Below are 18,867 nucleotides of genomic sequence, written 5' to 3'. Positions count from 1 at the left end.
TAATGTACCAAAAAGCTGTCAGTGGATAGACTCTTTTGCAGCAGTCTGCATTGTGTCTAACACGACCCATCATCTGAAAATTGTGACACCTCCTTCGGGTTTGTTGTTCTACACCAAACATAAAGTAAATTTGGAGGAGCTGTGGTCGTTCATTTGTGGGTAACAGGGAACCAATGAAGTGATAGACTTGCCCTTGAACTTTGACGTCGGCGTAAATTCATGTTTATCTATCTTCTTAGATGCACCAAACGATGTCATTTGAAATGCAGAGTTGTATTGTCTGATATTGTTCAGAAAATCCTTTGACTGGATGGAAGTGCCTTCCAGAAGATCCATAAGAGGTTGAGAAGGAGCTAGTAGTAATGGCAATGTTACATGACCGCCTGAGCAGCACATGCCATTTGTTTCATTTGAAAATTTTAAAGCTCTACAGAAATGACAATTTGCGTTTAGCACACCAATTTGGACAGAGTTATCATTTTTATAAGAATGGGATGGATCATATGTGAAAACAGCTCCAGAAGCAACGGGAAGCTGGGGGAAAGGACTTCGGAAAATTCACAAGATCCGAGCTTTTCCCTCGTAACTTTTAGGAAAATGGAGTTTTTTTTCAATGAAATTTTATAGAAATACTTTTCAAACGGAATACATTACGATTATAAAGAAACTTGTAGGAAAAATCTTTTCAAAAAGGGTGGGAGAGAGGACTTTGGAAAATTCACAAGATCCGAATTTTTCCTAGTTATATTCTGAAATCCCATTCAACTTTCTACAGATACCCTAGTATAGTACTACTTACACTACGAAGTGTTATTTTCTACCCACTTTCAATAATTCTTAATGTTTTGGCTTCGTTTTTGTTTCATTTTATCTCCAATTATTTTTACGCTTTTTTTAACCCTTCGTCACTATTCTCATTCACTTGTTATTACTCTCTCTTTCTATCTAAATATATATGGAGATAGATAGATACATATACATAAATACACACATCCATATACATATATACAAGCACACATACTCATATATATATATATATATATATATATATATATATATATATATATATACATACACACACAGGGTGTCCACAAAGTCTGGGTACATGGGGATTAACACATACTTTAAGAAATTATTTCTTATATTTAATTGTTTATGTTATGATTTTATTGACTCCATGTAGGGAACGTGAAACTCAGAGTAACGGTTTTTTTGTTATATTTCTGCTGCTTTTAAATAAAGTATATATATATATATATATATATATATATATATATATATATATACAGACACGTTTCCGAAGAAATCTTTTTTAAAAAATGCACTTTTGAAGGTGAGGTGTGAAACTGCATCAGCCCCCCACCCTTTCTTTATACATATTTTAAGATGACATTTTGCAGATATACGTTTGCTTGAGTGTGGAATTACATAAGATTGAAAAATCAAAGAACTTTGAAAAGAATAGTAAACGAATGCTGAAGTTATCAAAATTACTGGTAACAATGTCTGGACAAGAAAAAAAGAACCATGATAGTGTTTGTTTGAAACAAGTCAAAATGTATTAAGACAATATCTTTTACATACCTGCTAAAATTACTGGATATATAAGCTCTAATCTCCAAAACAGTTTTGAAATGTTTTTACTTACCTTTAGCAATTTTTTCGCGCCGACATTTTAAGTGGGGAAACTCTTCGATTTCGTGTGGGGAGAGAGAGAGAGAGAGAGAGGGGGGAGAGTGGAGAGAGAGAAGGGGAGGGGGAGACTGAGTGAGTAAAGGTGTGTTTCGTCATTTATGTGGGGTTTTCTTTTGCCTGTACAATATAAATTTTGAAATGCAGATAATTTTTTTTCTTTTGCAAATTCGGAATCTCCGCCCTCGATATAGTGTGTTCATGTAAAAATAAAACCAAACAAATATCCTAAAATGGGTGCGGTCCATGATCCTTACCTCTGCCGATTTGTACAAGTCCTGGTGACCGATCTATGAAATTTGGGGAATGATTTACCGTATGGGGAATGTAACCGAGTGTGTGGAGATTACAATAGCTTGCCAAATTGTCAGTCATAACAGTAGTTCCTGGGAGAACGTTTTGTCTGATAACATTCTCCAACGTCTCTCGAGTACACGTAGAAGAAATCCTTTTCTGGTTGTGGTGTCATAACATCCGACAACCCAAGTTGGGCGACACATTCTTCCTGCATTGTTCTTGCTATTGAAGAACAAGCTTTCATCTATCTCCACTATTATGAACCGGACCGCCAATGGGAGTTTCATCCTGCAGCAGTTTTGCCAAACAGACATCTCTACAAAACTGGTATCACTGAACGGCAGTTTTTTTATCAATGCAAATTCATACTTGCAGATATTGTCAATCGAAAATAAAATCAAACACTAAATGAAAAATTACATATAATGGCAGCTTAGAGTTTTCCGTAAATGTACCTTTCCTGATGGAAAGAGGTTTTTTTTTTTTTAACATTTAGCGCACTTTCTATTGACAAACCCGTCAATAGAACGACTAGAATTTTGAAAATTCATCGAATGTGTGCAAGCAGACGTTTTTTTCATTGGCAATATGTTTTGTCTTCACATAATCTATAATGTTCTCTGGTGCAAGGTACAGTAAAAGTTCCAATCTGGGTGTACACAATGTAAAATAAATTCAGAAAAATAACAAAGCTGCTTCTTTTTAAAGGGTACAAATATTGTGGAGATAATGATGATTGTTTCTGATGGGGTGGTTGTGGTAGCTTCTTAATTTCAATTAGAGATTACGGAAATAATGTATGAACTTGTGCGATGTTAACCCTTCGAATTTATTGGGGAAACTTCTTGTTGACGCACGGAGATAAACATAGATGAAATCCCGTTTTGGAAGTCTGTTAAAGTTTTTAATAGACGTATGACGGAGAATTATTCAATATCATGTTTGCTTCTATGAGAATCGCTTACCTTTAAAGCGAAAAAACAAGACCGACGTATACAACAGGTATGTATAACATGCTGTTTTATTTCTTTTAGTCCTTCGTTTTCTGAGCTGTAAAGATTGTTGCGCTCGCGCACCCTTTATTGTTGAATAGGGAGACGGGTGTGTGGATCAATTTTGGAGTTTTTCAGGGTGCAAATATTCCTTATGCAGTCCAAAACCAAGTTGTTGATTTTCATGTATGGGGTATCAAAAGATTCAGTACTATTTCCACGACTAACTAAACTTTATTTTCATTGACATATTTGAATTACAAAAATTTTAAATTATAATCTTTTCCATAAGTTATCTACCGTAAACATTTTATACGACGACCATGATGACGTCCCATTTTCTACATGAGTGTGGACCTTAAAAGACATCCATCATCACCTTCACTCACTATCTCTCTCCCACACGTGCGCACAGACACACAAAATCCTATGCAACTGTTGCAATATCATTCTTTATGGAGGAGTTCTCCGTTTCCACGGTAAAAATAATACTGCCATTACATTTTTCCTGGAACACGGTGTCCTGCCGTTTACCCACAATTGTCCGACATGTCATTTTCCATGTATTTTGCACGAAAAAACGATCATGCGCCGTTGCCGTAGGATGGTACGAAGACGTCGCCAATACAGAAGGGAGTGTGGATATTCTGAATCTGTATTAAGAACTCCTTTCTGGAAGACACCCATGTTCCGCCTTGGAAGATTTTGCTTTTCGTGAATCACTTCCTCAGCACAGCTTGGTCGTACAGATTAATCAAGGAAAATCTCGGATTCTGCCGTAAAACCTCTGTAGATTGGCGGTCTCTCTGTGCTGAGGTTTACCAGTTTTAGGCTGAAAACCACCAAAATATGATCGGAGGAGATGGGGGTTGAAACTGAGATCGATGAAACGGTTCTGGTCTATTGAAAGAACGTCTGATGAAGAGAGCCTTTATGGTCCCACTTTTGACCGAATGTGGCGAGGGCAACAGAAGGGATGCTGACGCCCTCATTCCTATCATTAGACGTTACGTCAGGCCGGGATCAATAATTTATATTGACTGTTGACGTGCGTATAGTAACTTGAGCAGCATGGGCTATACACACCTATCAGGTTAATCACGCTGAAGACTGGATCAGTGTTTATGGGGAAGCCTGAAAAAGTGCATTATTCTTCCCGGAATGAGACCGAAGTATCTCAAAGAGTATGTCGTTAGACTACTTTTTATACGAGCCATCTCACCGACTTCGTAAGTTTGTTTTGGAACTTGGAAGACTGTATCCATGTTCCTGAGGACACGGAAGAATTGGTTCTTGATGTTCAATCACCCTTAAATATTTTTCTATCATGAAACGATAGTCAACACCATATTTATGAAACCATTTGGATAAACTTTTACAAGTGCACCTCCACGCAGTTCATAAAACAAAAACCCTCGGATTCTCGTGTGTAATCACCTTACCTTGACCTCCTAATGTGCCACAAACCCCTTATTTTTCTTCAAAAAAAAAAAAAGGATGGGGTAGGAAACTGGAACCCCACCTCCCTGAAATTATTTGAAAATGTGCATAAATAGGATATATTTATGTTGTACAGGCCAAAAAAGAAATACATAAATGACACACCTTTCCTCACTCACTCTCTCCCCCTCTCTCCACGAAATCGAAGAGTACTAGTTACCTGCTTTGTTTTAATTAGTTGAAATTTTGGATGTTGTTTCACCTGCTTTGACAAACATCAGTGATTAATTCTCTTCACAAATGTAAGTTTAATATAAATTCTTTGGCTCATACATAACCTATTTTAACACCAACTTTATTATTTTAGGCTGACCTTGTAACTATTATTATTACAGATGTTTTCTGGCTGTTTACTCCACAAAGTGTTATCATAAATGTTTTTTTTTTTGGGGGGGGGGGGTTATATTTCACATGAATTTATTATTTCTAAATAGTTTCCCATTATTTATCTCATTTTGTTCAAGTTAATTGACCTTCAACTTGTTCCAATTCCTGAAAATAAGAGTAACAACAGAACCTGATAATTCGAATAAATAACCACACCAACACAGGCCATGGAAATAATTAAATTTTTTTTTTTATTTTTGGTTTTGAATTTAAAGAAACAGATGAAAGAATGCCTAAAATTGAGTGACTTTGAAATGTTTTATTGCTTTAGGAACAAATATGAAGTGTTATTTGGTCTATTATTCCACCAGAATGACATTGAATAATAGGTGATTGATTGAGTTAGCAAGAGAAATAAACACTTTTAATCCAATTATAGCTTCAGGACACAGTTTTAACTAGATTTACAGCTTGGACCACATTGCTTTTCTTCTACTCTTTCATTAATATATTTGAGACAGAAGTGAAAACACTGAATAAATTTTTTTAAAAAAAGATACATTATTAAAACCTGAAACAAAATCACCCATTCCCCCAAAGTGAAAGAAATAAAAAAAAAATTTTTTTTAATTGAAGAAGTTTGATTGGTTGTAAATAAAAAATAAAAAATATGTTGGTCACATGATCCAAATAATAATTTAATTATTTTCATGAATTAAAGAAAATAATAAATTACAAAGGGAAGAAGAGAAAGAGGAAGAAGAAAGGAGGAAGACTACACAGTAGTTTTAGAGGACACTTGATAAATACATGTCTACCTTAGAGATAAAAAGACATTAGGTAGTTGGTACATGATGTAGCCCTACAGCTAATCTACCAAAACAGACTCAACTTCTAGGGAATAATGTCGGCAACAATACGTGATCAGGTTCGACTCCCTCATCTCCAAATGGTAACATTAAACCAGCCGTTTGTAAGGAACATCTACAATCTCAGCAGTCAGAAGTAACAGCACCAGATGGAAGAAGAAGATTCTTTAACAGGAAGCAGCAATCAATGAGCAGTTTCAAAGACTTTCATGTAGACTCTCGGGTAAGATGTAGGAGATGTCATCCCATGGGTGACGATACAAACCTTGCTTCAATCTCTTTTGGTCCAAATAATGACCTAAAATACAAACAATTATATATATACTATATATATATATATATATATATATATATATATATATATATATATATATATATATATATATTATAAAAGAAAAAATGCAAAAAGTATTTGTTAGGCAAATAGTGATGTGATCAAAAACCTAAGAATAGTACAAGTTGTTTTTTCTAAATTTATGGAAGGAAATTGAAATTATTTTGAATATAACTTCACCTTCAACATTACTACAGGTTCCTCATGGTGCCAGATGCAAGGACCAGCAATTCTCGTTGTTCTCTGCTGAGTCTTTACAGTTGCTGACGGCTTCCAGCCAGGCGGCTCTGGTAGCAACCCACACATGAATGGTGCTTATTGCAGGCCACAACTAGAATTTCCATTTGATTTTGATTTACTTGACTCAACAGATTTCCTCAAGCACGGAATGTCACCCAACAATTCAAAGGTACTTTTTAAATGGGCTGGTTTTGCGACACTGGTGCAGACTACAGCTGTGATCTCACTTTCTTTGCCGGGGTATATTATATATATATATATCACACACACACACATATATAGAGGATGAGAGTAAGGTTCATGAAACTGGTTCATTCAAATATTCTGCAACTTCTCAAAACAAATGTCCTCTATCGTTGACTTTCCAAAAAACTTACCAATGAAGCCCATGCTACGACCAAGCACAAAGAGTCCGTTCAGAGCACCAATTTCCACATATTCTTGAGCTTCCTCTCTGGTGAAATTAATAAAAAAAGAAAAATATTCGCAATAAATAGTTATAGTTTTATTATTATAGCTAAATTAATTAATCATATTATAGCTAAATCAATTCTGACAGAGGGAGAGTGAGGAATCTATTTCTAGTTTCCTAACATCAAATACCAAAACCAAATCTTGTCTTTTAGTGCTCTCTGATCAATAAATGATCAATAAAGTAATAAAATCAAATCAATCAACGAAGTATCTTGAGCCTAAGAAAGAAATTATCACAAACTAAATCATGAATTCCAATAGACTGAATCTACACTCTCTGAGTGGTTGGCGTTAGGAAGGGCATCCAGCTGTAGAAACTCTGCCAAATTAGATTGGAGCCTGGTGTTGCCATCCGGTTTCACCAGTCCTCAGTCAAATCATCCAACCCATGCTAGCATGGAAAGCGGACGTTAAACGATGATGATGATGAATCCTTTCTTTTATAGGCACAATGGTTCTCCCAGCTCACCACCTGAAATTCCTATAAAATACATTCTAAAGAATTCCAAAAACATTACATCCTAGCAAAGAAACCTTTTCTTTCATAACATTACTTAAAATTTAATTTCCTGATGACAGCTACCTTCCATATAACATCTTGAGGTGTTTATTTTGATTATGCCATCATATGAAAGGCCAGATTGGAGCACCGTTTCCACCAGTTTATTTCAAAATTAAATCACCTTTTGTTTTCCTTGCTATTTATCCAACTGGCTAATAGTATTCTTGTATAAATAAAATGGAAACCAGAGTCACTTGCAGAACACTAAATGGTACTGGAATATAAAAATGGTGTCTGAGGTGTTAGCTGGGGAAGCTAGTTAATTGTAGGTAAATCTTTGTGGTCTAGAGGAGCTGTCGGTCGTTTTACTGGCTTCAATAATGTTAAATGTAGAGTAGATACCGACGTGAGGGGAGATAACTCAAATGAATTTGGATGTAACCATTGGGTATTGTTTGAATCTGCCGAGTTATCCTACACTGCTATTACGTACTTATACAAGTGACTTCTTAAAGTTTCCATCTCCCCGAACTTCACTCGTAAGGCATTTGTCAGCCTCAAACTTTTTAACACCATATCCATGGTTGCAGCTTTCTGTTTTGGTAAATTAAGGAGAAGAAACTGTTCTTGCCTGGGATTCGAGTTAGAAATGATGAAGTTACAACTGTCTCTTCGATGTTGGAGAGTTTTGTTACTTCACATTAGACAACATGAGAAATAATATATAGAATGTCACCTGATACATGTAGTTTTAATATCAATGGAGATTCAAATATAGCAAGGGCCATTAATGGAGTTAATTAGCTGAAAGACCACAAAGAGTCACAATTCAATTATCTTTCCTCCTTTTTTTTCTTCTCCTTTTGACCCCACCCCCACCCATTTGATATATTTTTTTCTCTCCTGCAAAACTTATCTTTCTGATAACCTTGCAAATTTACCTGCTGTTGTTAGAGAACTGTTTTAAGAGAGAGAGAGAGACTTCCCATCTACAAATGAGGCCCATTTCTCTCAAATGTCAACACAGAAAGGACTTTGCATAAGACAATCATTATTTTTCTGGTGCCTAAACATGTCACCTGCTTTAACGCTACCACCCAGTCTTTGGATGTTTTTAGTTCTCTTGTTTTGTTGCAAGTCTTCAGATCAGGAAAGTCCCCAGTTTAAGGATGACACAGTTTCAAGAGGAGTTGCTTCCAACTATTCTCGTAAAGTGCCACCGATTACCAAAGTGTACAAGTCATGAAAGTCTCTCAGTTGAGGTTCACAGATAGGACAGGATCCCCAAACACTTGAACTTCTGGTAGTTGTCCTCAAAGTTGGCTCAATACCCTGAATTCTCTTCTACCTCAGTCCCCAACAAGTGTCCCAGTACGAACAAACTTTTGAGAAGCCCATTTTTGGCACCTGATATTAGACAAGGCTATTGATAGAGGATCAACACTGGTTAGGGGTCCCTTATGAGCAACAGTTTACCTCCAGGATCAAAACATTCACTCCAACTCCAAACCAACTGACTGAACAGTTCTCACAAATTATTCTAGTCTCGACCCCCTCCACCACGTCCTACCAACACACAACCTAGAAATCTCAATCCTCTCCAACTCCATTGAACAACTTCAGCCCAGCAAATGTGTCCACCCATCCTTTAACCTGACTTTTCTCACCTGAACAAAACTGTCGCAACATCAAAGTCAGCAGAATCTAATGTTCATATGAAGACAACTGCTATTCCCATGTTCACACACACACACACACACACACAGTTAACTCACCGTGTGAAACATCCACAATTCCGGAAAAGATCAACCATTGCAACACCAATGAAGCCGTCGACATTTAAAATTAGGTTAGGTTTCTGAAATCAAAATAGAAACAACATTTATTTCCCTGAAGGAAAATACTAGAACAATCATCATCATCATAACAATAACACTTTATGTGAGAATTAGAATAGAACTCCAACCAATTATGTTCCTCTCATCTTTATAAAACAAAGAACTCACATGAGAGAAAACAATTCCAATTTCCTAACATCTTGAATAGTAGAAAGTTATGCAGAAACAATGACGAAAGACCGAGACCTCTGGAGATATGCTGTGACTGCGAAGACCCGGCAAATAAAGTGAATTCATGGCTGTATCCTACATCAGTTTCACATAACCAGCCCCAGCCCATTCAAAACTACCTTGGATCGTAGGGCAACCTGCTGTGCTTGAGGAGACCTATTGAGTCAAGTACATCAACATCAAAATGAAAATCAAATGGAGATTGTAGTTGTGATCCCCGTGCCGGTGGCACGTAAAAAGAACCATCCGAATGTGGCTGATGCCAGTGTCGCCTTGACTGGCTTCCGCGCTGGTGGCACATGAAAAGCACCAACTAATCGTGGCCATTGCCAGCCTCCTCTGGTCCCTGTGCCGGTGGCACGTAAAAAGCACCCACTACACTCACGGAGTGGTTGGCGTTAGGAAGGGTATCCAGCTGTAGAAACACTGCCAGATCAGACTGGAGCCTGGTGCAGCCTCCTGGCTTCCCAGACCCCCAGTTGAACCGTCCAACCCATGCCAGCATGGAAAATGGACATTCATCTCGGAAACTTGCCTCACAAACTGGATTGTAGATATTCATACAAACTGGATTGTAGATATTCATAATCAGTGTCACTACACACCCCACTCTCTCTCTCTCTCTCTCTCTATTTATACATGTAATATTAATCACTTTGTATCACCAGCTGAGAAGAATATACTTCACCAAGGAGATTTAATACAACTGAAACAAATTTGTGATTTTTACTTCTTACCTCTCAAACAACCAAATCGATTTTAATCTGCAGAGTCTTTTTCAAAAATTTTGATAAGTTATCTGCCCTGCTTGTTCTTGGATTTTAAACACCTTGGGAGATTTTGTCTACTCACTGCCTGGATAGTCTTAGTTAATCCTTATATTACCTAAGTTTTTGATCCAGACCTCAGTTAAACCTTATACTACAGCATATCTCTTTTGATCCAGAATCCAACTTACCTTCGAGGTGGTTATTTTCTCCACTTCGCATGCGTAATCAAGCAGAGGAGTTGCAGGGAAGTGTTGCTTCACATAATCTTTTAAGATCACTACACGCATGTCAGGGTTGTTCAACTGAAAAGATTTAAACAGAGACGTCGTATTCGTGAATTTAGTAAATATTTCAATGAGATGAACAGCTTTTGTAGGTGTTGTGAGATGATAAATCTGCACCTGGAAACTTCTTTAAGATGCAGGTTTGGACAAAGCCATTCCCCCCCACCCCCACCCCATGGAAGATCTGCGATTGTTCATGCCTAGTTCCACCACTCCAAACCAGGCAACGGATGAGATTCCCTGATGAATTTCCCAGGAATACGACAGTCTCTAAGAGTCACTCTGTATTTTCATATATATATATATATATAAATATAATGGTAGCACACAATGCCAGCTTGGTTGAATTATTATAACATAATGCAATTGCCAAGATAGACTATGTACCATTTTGTGAGATTGCACCAAAGTTGTGTAATTCACTCACCATATTCACAAGCTACCTTCATCAATCTTCAATCAATAACAGAAAATGTTCTGATTTGTATTTTGATGCAAGATAATTGCATGTTGTTTATGCACATGAGGATTGAATTACACACCTCTGATGTAATCTCAGTAAACGAGAGTGTATCCTGATAATTATATTGTGTTATATACATGTGTGTGTGTGTGTGTGTGTGTAAAGAATTTCGAAATATATGTACACATGAATGTAACTAAAACTCAAGACTACTCACGGATTTCACACGGTGTCCAATGCCCATGATAAGTTTCCCCTTTTTCCTCATAGAGTTAACAAACTCCATTGGAATCATGCTACTGTCGTAGGCCTCACTGAACTGCTTGGCAGCTGCATCTAGTGCCCCACCAAAGCGATCACCCTGCCACAAGAAGCAAAACATGGGTCAGAATTCGTTTCTAGTGAAATGGATGGAGGTAATAATATCAAAGATGTTAAATTAGAGGAAGTGGAAGATATAAAATGGAAAAAGGGTAAAAAAAATTACAAATGAAAGATAAATGTAAGATGATGATGAGAATAACGAGAGTGATGGTGTTGTTGATGATGATGATGATGATGATGTGTGACTGTAAGAATATACTTACAATAGTAAGGAGTCCAGAAGCTAGAGCTGAGACCAAGTCTTTGCCTGCCCGTGTACAGACAATAGCATTGTGTGCTCCAGAAACAGCCGGTCCGTGGTCAGCCGTCACCATCAGGCACATCTCGATGAATTTGGTGGCATATTTTGGAAGTCTTGGAAGTTGAATAATAGAAAGAAAAACCTTTCATGTATTAGTGAAAGAAAGAATAAGTAGAGAGGGAGAAGAGTGAGGAAAGAGAGGAAGGAGAGAGGGAGAAAAAGAGAGTCGTGGGTCGACTGGAATTCAATGATAGGAAATACTTTAAACAGAATGAAATTTGTTTAATAATAATAATAACAATAATAATTGTATCTAATTTAGGCACAAAGCCATCAATTTGAGAGATGTGGAGATAATCAATACCATTTGACTAATATTTTTATTTTATTGATTCCTGACAAAGGCAAAAATAAATAAAAAATGTATGGAAAGAATATAATTGAAATATTAAGTTACCGTCTTTGGAACCAGAGAAGGCTAAGGACACCGCCAATGCCTAAATCTTCTTTAAAAATATCTGTGATTGGAGTTCCAGCATAGAGTAGCTCTGAACCTCGTTCATCACAAATGCTGGTCATGAAAGATGCAGGTTTACGAATCAAACCGAGTTCCTGTGAAGGAAAAGCAGAAATGAATTAGTCCTAGGGATAAAGGTTCACGACAGATGGCAGTAAGTGAAGGGCTTGATCAGGGGGTGGGGATTAGTGAGTGAAAGGCTCAGTGGGTGTAGGGGTTTTGGTGAGTGAGGAGTTGGTCAATGGAGGGCTCAGTCAGTGGGGAGCTTGATGGGTGTGGGTAGTTTCTGTGGGTATGGGACTGGGAGTGGAGAGCTGTGTGAACGAAGGGCTCAGTGAATAAAGGGAAGTGCAACGAAATACTGAGTGAATTACAAAGGAGAGAGAAATAATGATGTTGAAATAAGTGGCTCTGACAAAGTATTCCAGTTATTCAATCCAAAGCACAGCCTTATTGTATTAACAGTGTCATTAGGGGTATATTTCAGTCAATGAATGCAACCTTGAGGCAGACTTAGTGAAAAAAACGTTAGTGACCTATGACCTCTAGGTAGAGCCTCTACAGTTCCCTTCTATCCAAACTCACTCAAGAAATTGAGTGAGGAAAATCTCACCCGATGTGATCATAGAGTGGAATTGAGCCCAGGACCCAGTGATAAGGAAGTAAATTTCATCACTTGATCAAGTGATGAAGAAAAGGAAGAGAAAAAGCACCCAGAATGTGATAAAACTATGGTCAAAGTTTAAGTATTTTGAAACAAATTCCATTTCATCAAACTAAGAAATCAAAAGAAATAATTCTCCAAGAAGTAAATCTGATGGACCATCAGAGGTAAATGTCATGTGTAAATGAGGCAGTGGATGCAAACTGCATGGTCTTGAGTTCAATACTCATAGTTACCATTAAGTTATACCCAGACCACTTTGCTTGCTTCAGTATGTCAAGTATTTTACAATTCATTCATTTATTTCTTGTAATTCAAACATAATTAAATGCGGGAATATTTGGGAAGATATTAATGAAACAAGGTTATGTGTATTTCTTGTTTGCTACTTGCCTCTCAGAAGTATTTTTATAATAAGGAAAGAAAAATTGAGCCTTAAATATGGCAATATTCTTGAACTGAAAAACCAAACTGTTGTAATTTAAGCGGAGGAATTGAACTGATGACAGTAAGTTAATGAAAACTCCATTCTTTGGAGTATCTTTGGCAGTGAGTCATTCGTTCACTGCGCCAGTGATGAGATAGGACTTCTACACAGATATATCCATGACAACTCATCTGAGGGGGAATCACAGTTTTTTGCTAAATAGTAGGAAGTGCTTCAAGCAATTAAAACACTTGTCCCCACCTGTATTCAACAAAAATCATCAAGAAACTTATTTAATCAACAATTAAAACCACAAAGCCTGTAAGCTTTATTTAATCCACTTAGATTAAATAAGGGTTTCAAATTTTGTCACAAGGGCAGCAATTTTGGGAGAGGGGATGAGTCAATTACATCGACCCCAGTGTTCAACTGGTACTTATTGACCCCCAAAAGGATGAAAGGCAAAGTCAACCTTGGCAGAATTTGAACTCAGAACATAGCGATAGGTGAAATACCACCAAGTATTTCATCCAGTGAGCTAACGATTCTGCCTTAAGTGGATTAAATAATAATAATGAAAAACAATAAAGTAGGATTGAAACATCGTTAACATACCCTAGCCCATGCATAATCCATTGGTACAGTTGGAGGGGCTTGTTCTGGCTCTGGAATAATAATACCTTGGCCAACAAGATTTTCATAGACTTTCCTTGAAGAAAGATATAGAAACATATAAGTTAATGTGTCAATCGTGGGTGTGCTGGTTTTCGGGTTTTAATAATAATAATAATAATAATATGTCCAGCCTGAATGTAGAATATAATCACACTTACTTTATAAGTGTCCCAAGTCCATCAAAACTGTTAGGAACATAAGCCCCAGCTTCTCTGAGTGCTTTGTTTTTAGCAACAGCTGTTTCACGGTCAGCATTAGCACAAGAACCAGCATGACCGAATTGAACCTATAAAGGGGGGGAAAAAAAACAATTTAGGTTAACATAAAAGATAACTTCACAAGTTTTACAAGAAAATGCTCAGACTATTAATAAAAATACATAAGGAATAAATAACAATATCTAGAGAGAATGAATAACTAATTATTTATCAAGTACAACTGAACATGTATCAATGAACAAAACGTAGGCAATTGATCTCTGCTGATCAAACTGTAGAAGATATTTCAATGACCAACAGGTTAAAAGAGTTCATTAAATATAAACACTCAACCAACACACATTAAAAATGACAGTTTAAAACTACTTCAGCAACGTGCGGGTGACATGTAAAAGCACCCACTCCACTCTCTGAGTGGTTGGCGTTAGGAAGGGCATCCAGCTGTAGAAACTCTGCCAAATCAGATTGGAGCCTGATGTTGCCATCCGGTTTCACCAGTCCTCAGTCAAATCGTCCAACCCATGCTAGCATGGAAAGCGGACGTTAAACGATGATGATGATGATGATGATGATGATTGAATATAAGAAAAGAAGGCTCAATTCACACACAATCATCATCAACAACATGTATTCAAGGGGTAGCACTCATATAAAATGGGTTGGAGGGAACTTTACCTTGTGTTTCGTTTTTGGCTCAGTTCCTATGACTGGATCCCTTTAGTAACACCAGCCACTAATGCTGGATACCTTTTCTTTTGTGGACCCAGGATCATGTCCTTGATACGGTTGAAGAGCCCTTTACAGAATATAAGGGGTATGTTTTTGTGATTCCACCAACACAAGAGACAGACAGACAGAACCATATTGAGGGCATGGTGTCACAAAAAGGAAAGTTCCCCCACATGTGTCTGCTTACTTGCCAGCTTCTTTTTACCGAGTGAGAAGCAGGAGTGACAGAGGCAGAGACAACAGTGATGAGAAGGACTCAACATCCTGAGATTGGTATTTCTATATTCAAAGCAATCTGACTGAGACGACAGGGAGGTAAGGGAAACCCATGCGATCCATAAGATGGAGTGATGACAAATGCACAGATTGTGGAGTACAAAAGAAATAAGAGTAACAGGCAGGACAGGAGGGGAGGCAAAGGGTCCAGTGTGGCCACTTAAAAGTAGGTGAGGCGGCGGGGCCAAAGGGAGCCAAGTGTAGAGATGAAGGAAAAGTAAACGTGTTCTGCATTTGTGAACGATACAAAAGAGTGGTGGGGACTGGCAAGCCAGGAGGCTGCACTAGGCCTCCTGGCTTGCCAGTCCCCAGTCAAACCGTCCAACCCATGCCAGCATGGAAAACGGATGTTAAACCATGATGATGATGATGAATACTAGTGGTGTTTTAAGAGAAATGAAGATAAAATCAGCTAAAATACCTCAGAGGTAAACATTCGGGCACATGTGCCAATACACCAAGCCACAAGAGGTTTGGTGATTTTACCAGCCTTCATCGCTTCAATTACTTTGTATTCTTCAACACCACCAACCTGAGGAGAGACAAAAGCTTTGCATAACACACAGATCGATACATTTTTAGACATCTCATATGAGTTATTGTTAAAAAAAAATCATAAGTTTCTTAAATGTCAATCAATTCTCTTAACGTGTAAATAGTTTGTAAAATAATTATCTTCTAAACTAAATGGATGTAAAAATATTATTCAAAATTTTACATGAAACAATAATATTGAGAATTTTAAATTGGAGCAAATTTATACTCCATACTGTAAAGGTTACATTTACAGTTGATATTGGTAAATATAACACTGTAAGCAGTGCCAATCTACAAGCTGATGAACCGGTAGAGTTATCTGTCCATTCTGGCTCACTGTGATCTGACTTCAAAAATTGCCAGACACAAACTTGCCTTTTGTTGTTTTGGGTACTAATGCTGTACTGGTACTAATTCTTTTCTTTCTCTCTCTCTTGAAGAAATCTGCTGTAGTCTGATCTGGAGAGGGATAGGCTCTGACAATTCTAAAAATTTACCCAAACCATGTACCATGATGGCACACTTGCAATTCCACCAGAAGATGAGGAGCCAAGGCAAGACAAATATAACAGTAACTAAAGCTAGTCTGCACTACATAATATAATAAACAGCTGGTGATGATAACACTAATCAACAGCTACTTTATCATCACAGGATCTTTCATCTATTTCTACATTCTTTTATGGTAACATCATGAAGTCCCCCCCCACACACACACACACATGCAATCTCTACAATGATCTTTAAAAAGAAAAAGCCCTTAAAACTCTTGAGATTACCTCTCCCAGAAGAACTATCATCTTCACATCTTCTTGTTCTTGATACCGCATTATATAATCAGGGAATGTTGTGCCAGGATATCTAAACAAAGACATATTTTGAAATAAAAATTCACTCTTAGTTTTAAAAAAAAAATCATATTTATTTTAATCTAAACTAAACAACCGTTTTTAAATTATTTCCACTTCCAAAGATGGACATTAAACTCAGATGCAAATGGAGAATCAGATTTAAATTACTGCAAAACACATATACACGTGTGTGTGTGTGTGTGTGTGTGTGCGTGCAAGATGAATATTGGTAGGTGTCCTTGTTGATAAGTTATACTATTAATAGTTTAAGCTAAGAAGAGTCTAACTTTCTTAGTATCATATGAAAACGATTAAGGCGTTAACAACTTTATATGGTACCAACAATTTTCAACCTTTCACAGAAACAGTTGCAGCACATTCCAAAGAATGTGAAGGAAACTTTGCAAATAAAAGGCATCAGTTGTCTCTGTAAGAAGAAAAAACTGAGTTGCATTGATTGACTTATTAAAATACGTTAGAAAGAACTTTTTCAGAGTTCTCCACCCCTCTACAGTCAGGAAATCATGCTGAAACAAAAAGAAAGGTATCTTGTCACCAAAGAATGAATTTCTGTCTTTATTTTCTAAACAACATCATCATCATCATCGTTCCATGCTGGCATGGGTAAAAATGAAAAGTAATTTAACCATGGATTATTTTCTCACCTGTCTCCACCAATAGCAACACCTTCGTAGACTCCATTTGTGTTTAATGCTATGATATTATTCAATTCATTTGACATCCCACCTGAACGAGATACATACGCTACGCTGAAAATAAAAAGGTTAACAAAATTAAGGATTCTTTTACACAGGACATCATTAAAACAAAGAAAAAGCCAAATACATGACCAGGTCACAGTTTTTTTTGTTGCAATTAATTCATTTAAGTCTGTAATTCCTGTAAGAAAGGCATGAGAGCTTTGTCACCTCATAATGAAATATAATTACTATAAAATAACTATTTATAAGAAGAGCATTGAGCTTTAGATTAATAAACAATGATATGAGAGTTAGTGACATTCATGCCTTTACCAAAGAAAAAGGATTTCAAATTAGAATTAAACCTAGACTGCTCTAAGCAATTATGCCATCTCAGCGAAACTGATCACTTCAAGGAATTATTAAGCCTTACCTGCCAGGTCTGTAGAGTTTTGAAGATAAAATGTTATCCAGCATGCCACCTGTGTTTCCAATTTTGAAACAACCAGGTTTTACTCCACCAACCTGTTTGAGGGTAAAAGGTGAAATAATAGCAAAAAACAAACATATACAACACAGCATACAATGTGTGTGTGTGTGTATATATGTACACACACACACACACATATAAAGTTGCAAACCAGACAGTGATATTTTGAAATCATTTAATACATGTTTCAGGTCTGTGCAATAAATATTCTTTTACTTGTTTCAGTCATTTGATTGCGGCCATGCTGGAGCATTGCTTTTAGTTGAAGAAATCAATCCCTAGACTCATTCTTTGTAAGCCTGGTACTTATTCTGTTTGTCTCTTTGCCAAACCGCTAAGTTACAGAGGCAGAAACACACCAACATTGGACTTCTTTCAGTTTCTGTCTACTAAATCCACTCACAAGGCTTTGGTCAGCCCAAGGCAACAGTAGAAGACACTTGTCCAAGGTGTCACGCAGCAGGACTGAAACCTGAACAATGTGGTTGGAAAGCCAGCTTCTTACCACACAGCCACACTTGCATAATATATGTAATGGGACATCCATCCATTACGTAAGACCTTCCTCAGTTAAGACATTTCAAAATATCACTGTTTGGATTGACTTCATTATTGCAACTTATAACTCAATTCTAGGGAATGCATTAAAATTATAAACAGGTCAATATTTTGTCCCATTACACCTAACAGAAATACCATAAAGAAATAATAAAACTACAACCACGACTAGAGTGACATTGTAGGGAAGGTGTGAGAGGCTGGATCTGGTCAGTTTTGACATAAAACAGGGAGAATATTTGGACGGGATATGGCTGGATTAAAGAGCATATAACCACACATACACACACATAGAGGTACACCACAACACTACTGTTGGGAAAGCTCTGGCAAAGAAGACATAAACTTCCCAATTTCAGTTGCAAAATTTCCTTTAAAAATGGGGGAAAAAAAAGAAAAACCCGTACCGTTGCAGGGCCAATTATGCAGACACCTTTCTTGTTAGCTTCCATGATTAGTTGTCTGGTGAGGTTTTCAGGGATTCCTTCAGCAATGATTGCAATTGTTCGTATCTATAATGAAATTTAATGAATAAAACAAACAGAAGGAATAAAATACAATAAACATATTAAAAATTGAAAAAACAAAATGTGTGTGTGTTTATGATTTACATAAATCGTGTGAAAATTGCTGGGAAATCAAACTAATGAGGAAGCTTGTGCATGGTCGCTGACATTTTAGAAATGGCAGCCAAATTTCTTTGTAGTCATCTCCTACCATCTTAAAAAAGGAAGGACACATTTGATAATGTAATCCTAGTTACATTATGACTGAAAATGAGATGGG

At 37.0% G+C, this 18,867-nt stretch overlaps 2 protein-coding genes across 9 annotated transcripts in view; both read right to left on the bottom strand.

Moving 5' to 3' along the window:
- Positions 1-1,720, bottom strand: part of LOC106879484 (tRNA N6-adenosine threonylcarbamoyltransferase, mitochondrial) — a 136,475-nt gene extending 134,755 nt beyond the window's left edge. The window contains exon 1 of the mRNA XM_089356934.1: positions 1,649-1,720. The gene's annotated coding sequence lies outside the window, so the exon portion shown is untranslated. The remainder of the gene's footprint in view (positions 1-1,648) is intronic.
- A 3,316-nt stretch (positions 1,721-5,036) lies between these two features.
- LOC106879485 (ATP-citrate synthase) overlaps positions 5,037-18,867 on the bottom strand; it is a 69,815-nt gene continuing 55,984 nt past the window's right edge. For all 8 annotated transcript variants that reach the window (XM_052970337.2, XM_089356928.1, XM_014929084.3 and 5 more), the window contains 14 exons: positions 18,489-18,593; positions 17,467-17,558; positions 16,998-17,102; positions 16,261-16,342; positions 15,366-15,476; positions 13,880-14,007; positions 13,662-13,755; positions 11,896-12,050; positions 11,401-11,551; positions 11,031-11,174; positions 10,255-10,368; positions 9,003-9,085; positions 6,629-6,705; positions 5,037-5,975 (listed from right to left, as the gene is read on the bottom strand). In XM_052970337.2, coding sequence (XP_052826297.1) covers positions 5,875-5,975; positions 6,629-6,705; positions 9,003-9,085; positions 10,255-10,368; positions 11,031-11,174; positions 11,401-11,551; positions 11,896-12,050; positions 13,662-13,755; positions 13,880-14,007; positions 15,366-15,476; positions 16,261-16,342; positions 16,998-17,102; positions 17,467-17,558; positions 18,489-18,593 — 1,542 coding nt within the window. In that variant the 3' untranslated portion in view covers positions 5,037-5,874. The remainder of the gene's footprint in view (positions 5,976-6,628; positions 6,706-9,002; positions 9,086-10,254; positions 10,369-11,030; positions 11,175-11,400; positions 11,552-11,895; positions 12,051-13,661; positions 13,756-13,879; positions 14,008-15,365; positions 15,477-16,260; positions 16,343-16,997; positions 17,103-17,466; positions 17,559-18,488; positions 18,594-18,867) is intronic.

This window comes from Octopus bimaculoides, chromosome 9 (assembly GCF_046866305.1).
Source record: "Octopus bimaculoides isolate indiv1 chromosome 9, ASM4686630v1, whole genome shotgun sequence".
NCBI lineage: Eukaryota > Metazoa > Mollusca > Cephalopoda > Octopoda > Octopodidae > Octopus > Octopus bimaculoides.
This window is presented reverse-complemented; position numbering and strand designations above follow the sequence as displayed.